This window comes from Cryptomeria japonica, chromosome 5, assembly GCF_030272615.1.
Source record: "Cryptomeria japonica chromosome 5, Sugi_1.0, whole genome shotgun sequence".
In the NCBI taxonomy this organism is placed as follows: Eukaryota; Viridiplantae; Streptophyta; class Pinopsida; order Cupressales; family Cupressaceae; genus Cryptomeria; species Cryptomeria japonica.
In genome coordinates this window covers 238995718-239004322 of record NC_081409.1, presented here as the reverse complement: position 1 = coordinate 239004322, position 8605 = coordinate 238995718, and the positions used below count along the sequence as shown (strand labels likewise).

The window sequence follows — 8605 nt, the reverse complement described above, 5'->3', positions numbered from 1 at the left end:
GTTAAGCTTCATTGTAAATTGATCAAGATTCATAATAGAAAAAACTATATTCTAAGGAAACCAAATTTTTAAAATTGTTAACAATGATACTCTGAGTATCTGAAAATGTCATTAAAACTCATTCAATCCTTCATCTGGGGGAATTCGATACTCTTGAGTCAAGAACTGATGGTCTCGGAAATGTCACTGAAACTCATTTAATCATCCATCTGGGGGAACTCGATCACGGGACCAGGGCACTCTGCCCACGATAGACAAGGAAAGAAATATTTTTTATTTTAAAGATAGAGACAAGCGTAGGATGATCTGTAAGCGCGGGGCAGATAACAGTCTTTTCTCCTCGCCAGTTGGCGGTGAACCAAACAAAGGCCGAGGCTGATGCAGAAATGACACAAATTCTGCTGCATGTCTTTATCTTATTTAGGTGCGCGAGGTCTCATTGGCGTGGGTTTTCAAGTTTGAAGTAGGTAGGCATATAAAATATCTGTTACGATAAATGATTGAGGTTGAAGTTAAAAAAATTCTTAATTAAAAATATTTGTAGGTTTTGATAATCTAACATATAATTGTATATTGATCAATGTGACATTAAGTATGAATTATCTTTATTGCTATTTATTATTATGATTTTAATTTTATATATTTTTTAATTATAAATGAAAGTAGAGGTTATAAAAACATATTAAGTTGTCTTATGTTTTTAATTTCTGTAAGCATAGATTTTAAGTTTCAAATAGGTAATCATATTAAATATCTATTTATGATAAGTAATTAGAATTGAAGTTTAAAAAATCATTTAAATAAAAATATTTTTGAAGATTTTAATATTAATCTTAATTTAAAATTTTGTATAAATTTATTAAAATTATTTTATCATTATTTATTGTCTTCTTTAATACCTCTCAACCTATCCAACGGAGGATTACATCTATTTTGTAGTTTCAGACGGGGTCTCTTCCCTTTGTCTATTTGGGTATTCCTCTTGCTGTTGGTCGCCAGCCCAGGTCCTCCTGACAGATGTTGCTTGATAAGTTAAGAAAAAAGGTAACTCATTGGACTCATCGATGGTTGTCTACAATTGCTAGAGTTACTCTTCTCAAATTTGTTAGCTAGGCCCTCCCCATTTACAAGTGCTTTGTTCAAGCAGCCCCAATGTATTTCCTTAGGGAATTTGATGCTCTCGCTCGTCAATTTTGTTGGAGTGGTAACTTGCTGGCTATTAAGTGGAGCCTTGTCAAGTGGGTAGATCGAAGTAGGAGGGTGGTCTTAGATTACGTTCTTCTATTTTGAAGGAACAAGTTTTTGCTGCCAAGCTATACTAGCGCTGGTGTACCCATCAACACCAGTTATGGGCCCATATTCTCAACTTCAAATATCTTAGGGGTTTTGCTTCTTTTGAGGTTCCTCGCTATCCTTTGGAGGGAAGTGGTTCTATGATTTGGCATACTCTGAAAGTGGGGGCTTAGTTGATTAAGCGTGCGCTTTTTTGGATCTGTCATTTTGGGTCACAGGTGCTTTTTGGGTTAGATTCTTAGGATGGTCACCCACCTATTCTCTCTTCTTGCCCTCACCTTCAGTCCCTTTGTAATGTTTTTACTATGGCTGGCTGGGATACTGTTGAGCATTACAAGATTGTTGAGCATTGTGGTTTGGTTGTTACCTTTCGTTGGGAGCATCCTTCTGAGTGGCCACCTGGGGGGTTTGAGGGCAATAGGCGTGAGCTTGCTCAACTTCTGGCTTCCCATGCTTGTAATTCGAGGGGCTCTGATGTTTTGGTTTGGGGTGGTTCTGATGTGTTTGGGAAGTACTTTGTGTCTGTAGGCTATAAACAATTTGATAGGCAGTTGTTTGGGGATATTGAGGTCTCGTGGTGGAAGCAAGTTTGGCACAAGTTGTTTTGGCCCAAGTGTAATTTCTTCATGTGGTTAGTGGCTCATAATAGGTGTCTCACTTGGGATAATTTGTGCAAGCGTGGTTTCAATGGCCTCTTAATGTGTGTGCTGTGTTGTGAGTTCAAGGAGAGTGTCTCTCATCTTTTCTTTCAATGTTCTTATGCTAGGGAGATTTGGCATTTTTGGTGGAGGGTGTGGAATACGCCCTGTAGGCATGTTTTCTCGTGGACTGAGTTTGTGGCACGGTGGGGCAGGGCCCCTGTTTCTACTTCCTTCCTTCAAGGTGGTTGGGCTATTGGACCATCCTTCATTATCTCAAACCTTTGGCTGGAGAGGAATCGTCAGATTTTTCAAGATGTGCCGTTGAGGGCCCCTCGCTTGTGGTGGAAAATCATGCATTCTCTGGGAGAAACTGTTGCAGCTAAGTGTGATATGATGGAATTGGTGGTTCCTTGTGATGTTGGGTATTTTAATTGTCTTCATCTACCTCCTCCGCAACGATAGTTCATGCGCAACAGATGTAGGCATCCTACCTCGAAGGTGAATAGAGAGGGAAGATGGTCTCCTCCACCTTAGGGAGTCCTAAAAATTAACACGGATGACTCTTCTCGTGGAAACCTTGGTCATGTTGGAATTGGAGGTGTGGGTCGAGATAGTTCTGGAGACGTCCAATTTATCTTTTTTGTTTATATGGGTCTTCATGCTAATAATTTAATGGAGGCTCAGGCCATTTTATTAGCTCTAGAGTGGGCAAGTAAATTAGGGTAGCACATGATTATATGCGAGTCTGATTCTCAGGTTGTGGTCAACTTGTTGAATAAGCGACATTTAGATGGTGCTAGTTGGCATTTGGCTTTGATTGTTGAACATATTCTAAACCTCTATGCCTCTCTAGAGTCTGTTACTTTTACCCATATTCCTAGAGAATGGAATGGGGCTGTTGATTGTTTGGCCAAATGGGCTTTTGATCATATTCATGATTGGAACTTAGTGGATTGGGGTCAGTTACCCCTGGATTTGTTTCAACAGTTGGTTCACTTAGTAGAGCTGAATAGGGCTATGTAATGCCCTTGCTTTGTACTTCTTGTTTTCAATAAATTTTTACCCCTCCTTTATGTTAACATTAGCATAGGATTCAAATTTTAAAGTAGGTAAGCATATTAAATATGTACTTTGATAAATGATTAGATTTAAAGTAAAAATAAATAAATTTAATTAAATATTTGTAAATTTTTTAACATTAATATTAATTTAAAATTTTGTAACATTTCAAGATGAATTATCAATTATTTTATCACTATCTTAATTAGGTATAAGTTTACATTGGCTTAGATTTTAAGTTTAAAGAAGGAAAACTTATAAAATATCCACATAAATAATTAGAATTGAAATTAAAAAAAAATTATTTAAAAATATTTTTGAAACTTTTAACATTAAAATTAATTTAAAGAATGACGCGATGAAGGCAATGCATGTTTGATGGAAGATTCAAATAAGTCTTGTTCCCAAACCCTAATGATGACAACAAGTACTTTTGGTGTTTTTGACTTGATTGGACTAGATGTAGACGTAGAAAACGGTGGTTTTGATGGTGCCTTCCTTGGGGCTGTTGCTTGGGCGAACGATTGGGTGGAGGATGAAGTTCCATTTTCTCTTTACTTGCCCTTTGTAGGGGAGTACACTGAAGCTATTTTTTTTGAGGATCTTCAAAGTTTTGAAGAGGTGGACAAACTCCTTTTGGTTATCCTTTTTGAAGCTTGTATTGGGAGTTTGAGGCAAAGGCCCTTAATGGAGATATGTTTTTTAGGTTTGCGTAAGGGGTTTCTCCTCCCTTGAAAGGGTGTTTCTTTTGCTCAAGGAGAGATGGTGTGTAGTAAATCAACATGTGTTGTTGAGCTTGAGTTTGTTGAGGAGTGTGTTGTTTCTCCTTGTGTTGTTCTTGCGTCAACCCCAATGATTTTGACAAATCTTTGTGGGATGGAGGCTTGTGGTGATTTAAAAATACAAATAGATTATGGTGTTGATGTGACAATTGAGAATTTTGGTGCTCATGCAACTACTATTTCTTCTTCTATTGTTGTTCTTGCTTTGAACCCTAGAGTTTTGAAGGAACTTTGTATTGAGAGTTTTGGTAATGGTGACCTTACTAAGGTTTTAGAGGAAGGGCAGATCCAAATTGATATAGTCTCTTCTAGTTGAATTGTCTATTTGGCTTAGGAGCTCACTTGTTGGGAAATTTTGTGGCAATTGTCCCAACATTGATACTGTTAGAAGATGGGTCCTTCAAATTTGGAAACCAAGAGGCCAGGTTCTAGGTTGAGGTGATAATTATGTTGGACATTTTTTTCTTATTTATTTTTCCAATTTGGAGGATTGCACAAGTATTCTTCTTGAAGGTCCTTGGTTTTTAGAGATAAAGCACTTTTGTCTTAAGAATTGGCTTCTAGGTTTCAATCCAATGAATGATTAAATCTTGAAGTTCCTTGTTTGGATTTATCTATTAGGGCTAATGTTGGAGTTTTGGAATGAAAAGATTTTTATGATCATAGAAAATATTTTTGGGCAATATTGTGTTACTAATTTGATCATCAGATTTAATAAGTGTTGGATATTTGCTTAGATTTTATTTATGGGGAAAAGAACAAAGTGCTCCTTTCTCAAATTACCTTATCTTCTCAATATGGCAATTGGGTGCAATAGATAGATTATGAAGACTCTCCTATTGTTTTCCATTCTTGTTGTAAAATGGGCCATTCCATTGCTACTTGCTTGAGAAATAAGAAGAACCATGTTTGTTCAGAGGAAAACAAAACGCATGCATACTACTATTGGGGAGTAACACTACTGTTGAAGAGGTGCAAAAGCTTGATATTAGGGTAAAATTTACTATTTTATGATTCTACAATTGACCTCTCTTTAAATGTTTCAAGGTTGGATGAGGGTTCTCTTTGCAGTCTTGTGAATGCTCACAAGGAAAGGAACCTTGGGGAGAAAGATCCTTGTATTGTGGTAAAACAAATATCTTCAAAACAAATTCTCAAACCATCCCAATTTTAGGCTGGTTTCTTGGTTTTGTAATGGCTTGTCTTTTGTAGTGTCCTAATTGCTCTTTGGTTATTGGTTAGTGTCGTGTAAAGCTTATTTGCTTTATCTTTCTCTTGGTTCAAATTATAAATGAAAGTTGAACTTGATAGAAATTGTGACAAATTGAATTGCAACTCTGTAACTTTAGTAGATGCAGTTTTATAACAACATAATAATTATATTGATCCTAGTTGTAAACTTAAATTAGATTATCTTCATATAACAAATAACTGATATTAAAGTGATTTTTTTAATATTTAAAATACAATGATTTAACATTTCACATATAATATTATTTTTTCCAAATTATATGACCAAACCCATCCGTAGAAACCAGGGCGAAAAAAAATGCCAAAATTTCAATTCGTAATTCTTGTGCAAATCTGTCCTTACATCGAAGAGCCAACGATTAGCGCCAACGATTATTTTCATATGAGTTTGGGGACCTCTTAACAATTTAGGTCTAGGGTTTGTATTTAGTTTTGATTGATTGGTGCTGAAACTGTTTTCGATCCCACATTAGAATTGAGTCTTCTGGCCTTGACATGCAGTTATAAAAAAGTGGGGGGTTTAGTTAAGATCTGTGCAGCATTTGTCAATTACAATGATTGGTATCTCTGTAAAGTTTGTTCTGGTGCAAAATTCTGTTTAGGATATGATTTAAGGTCGGTGGTTCAAATATATGAGAGTGGTCGGCCTGGCGAGAGATGGTGAAACTAGAAAAATACATTTTGGTTATGGTAAGGGCACAATTCATGACAAAAGCTTCAGGGTAAGCTGGAATTTGAAAAACATTCTGGTCATGGTAAAGGCATAATTCATGACAAAAGCTTCTGGGTCAGCTGTAGTTCGAAAATCCACCTAACCCAGATACACAGGTCATAAGTGAGCAAGATACAAAGGTTACAAGGGATTTTCTTTTATTCCGTTATCATAAATTCAAAACATGTGGCACTAAATTTTATTTATGTTATATTTTCAAATTTTTTCCTCGGTGACCAAGCACATTTGGTGAATGAGATGACAATTTTGGCTAAACCAGTTGAAGTTGTTAGGAAGCACACTTTGTAGTTCATGATCATTATGTAACCCCTCTTATACACCTATCCATCATTAGGATAAATGACAATTCTTTGAGATTAATATTTACATAAGGCTTGTTGAGATTAATATTTACTCTAAGGCTTACTTCTGGGAGAAATATTTACAAATACTCTCTACTTTGTATTAGGCTTACTTCTGGGAGAATTAAAAGAAAGGTTAATGATATCAAACTATTATTTTTTATCTATATTTTAAATCACACTTTCTATCCATCATTAGAATAATAGAAAACTGGATGAACAATTACTAACATGTAAAGAAAATAAACTGTTAGGTACAAATAAAGAATATAATGGTCTACTGAAATTCACACAGGCTAAATATATTCCTCGTGTTCAAATTCCAAACCAAATAAATCGTATTTGCTTAGATTTGCAGGCCATCATACGAGAGGCATTAGGACAAATTTTATTCACAGGAAATATTCTTCTAAGAGATTTCTGCCTGCCACAGAATGCCACATTTTCTGTTAAATATCCAATAAGATGAGTTAATTCGATCCCCAGATCTGTGAATATTGCTCGATGATAAATCACCACGAGGTGAATAAGGATCTAATGAAAGCATGAATATTTCTAACCGCTGCGGTCAGGCTTGGAAGAAACAGGAATCACCTGCTCATGCAAAACAAAGAGTACCATTAACATTTATAGACTAAAAGACAACATATTACAGAACCAAAGAAATAAAACTACTTTATGAATAGGATTCCTTGGATATTTTCTATAAAATAAAGAATCTCACCGTGTCCTCACTGGCAGGAATCCAGTCATTCATAGCAGGGTTGCTCCTTACATGAATCCTTTCCATATCTCCATTATCTTGGTTACTCAGACGGAAATATGATCCACCATCGTAGTCCAGCTTTATGTATCCATTTCCCGTCTAATAACCAAAAAGACTAGAAACAAATTAGTGGATCCTCCATTGTTTTATAATCTCAAAACAAATTAAGTGATTTATCATTAGGGAGAAGATGAGATTGATCAGAAACATCAAACCTAAAAATCCTTCACAGTACTTCCAAAGGCACTTTTCAAGTGCAATTATAAACTCCAGAAATATTATATATTTTAAAATGAAAACTCATTCTCACACCCAGCTGTTTTATAGAGATTCAACTGCATAATTTTGAGTACCCTACGAAAACCGCGCCTACATGTAAACAAAATACACTTAAAACAATCCTCCGACGCTCTCAAAGACACCATAAACTCTATAAATTTTCATTTTCTTCGGCTTTTTAAGATTCTGATAATAGATCGGACAGTGTGATCTCAAACATTAGAACTATAAATAAAACTAAATATCTCCATCAGATCAGAAAGTGTGATCTGAAACGCTGAAACTAAATAAAGTTAAATATCTCGATCAGATCAGAAAGTGTGACATAAAGTTAAATATCTCGATCAAATAACTGAATAAGTTAATATTATATATACTAATAATTACATTTATATTATTATTTATATATATTTTAACATGAAAACTCATTTTCTCACCCCGCTATTTTACAGAGGCTCAACTGCATAATCTTGAGTACCCAACGAAAACACCGCCTAAATGTTACACAAAACACACTAAAAACAATCCTCCGAACCTTTCAAAACACATCAGGAAAAATGAAAAAAAACAAAAAAAAAAACCTCACCGTGTAATGTATCTTTCCCTCAGCAATCAAATTCTTGTAATAATCCGTCTCCACAAACTCCTCGGGCAAAATCTCTCCCTTTGCCGAAACAAACACAGGCTGGAAACCCTCAAAAATAAAAACAAACATTTAAAAAACCAAAAAAAGGGACTCAAATTACAAAATACGCCAAAATCCATAAAAAAAGACGGTTTCCTTCTTACTCTAGATCTAAGCTCCTGAAACTTTATAAGCTCAGGGATGATCTGGTCTTCGTCATACGGATCCTCGACATGACCGTCCGCTTCATCAGAACGCTCGCTTCGATCAGGCTTTCTGTGCCGCTTGGGGGCCATGGCATCAAACTGATATTGAACCTCCGCAGCAATTCTCATCTGCTGCTGCACGTCAATCATTTCATCGCTGCGGCTCGGCTTCTCTACTGCAAAACCACCTTTTCCCATTTTTCATCAACTATTCAAATTCCCAACCTTGAAATGCAATTATTCTTGGATAACTTTCTCCTCCTTTTATGGCAACATCAAAACTGTGGGACTTATTAAATAGATTGCATAAACTTTAGCATCCGGTCCACCTCGGAATTCTAGAAATATTTGAAGCTGCCCATAGATATGTATAAAATGGGACGTTGAATTACAGGAGAAGAATAAAGTTGGCATCCTTATCCACTTCATGATGAGATGATGACGTGGCGTCCAATATGTTTGTTTAAAACCGTGGGCGGGTGATATGTAGACAAAACAGGGGGGGTGATGATTCTGGTTTTGTCCCATGCTGAATCCAATCTAAGGGATTTGGATGTATCATAACTTGTTGGATACTCTTCTCCTACATAAATATTTTGTTCCAAGGAGGATTTGATCACCTAATTTTC

General features: G+C 35.8%; 1 protein-coding gene across 2 annotated transcripts; it reads right to left on the bottom strand.

Annotated features, from left to right (window-relative positions):
* Nucleotides 1–6378: 6378 nt before the first annotated feature.
* LOC131028847 (uncharacterized) lies at nt 6379–8310 on the bottom strand. 2 transcript variants are annotated; one of them, XM_057959216.2, is made up of 4 exons: nt 7935–8310; nt 7732–7839; nt 6825–6965; nt 6379–6694 (listed from the first exon to the last, which is right to left on the bottom strand). In XM_057959216.2, the coding sequence occupies exons 1-4, from the start codon at nt 8172–8174 to the stop codon at nt 6656–6658; spliced, it is 528 nt and encodes a 175-aa protein (XP_057815199.1). In that variant the 5' UTR covers nt 8175–8310; the 3' UTR covers nt 6379–6655. The 2 variants fall into 2 exon arrangements, with proteins under 2 accessions (XP_057815199.1, XP_057815200.1); XM_057959217.2 differs by having other exon boundaries at nt 7732–7830; nt 7935–8303.
* Nucleotides 8311–8605: the final 295 nt, after the last annotated feature.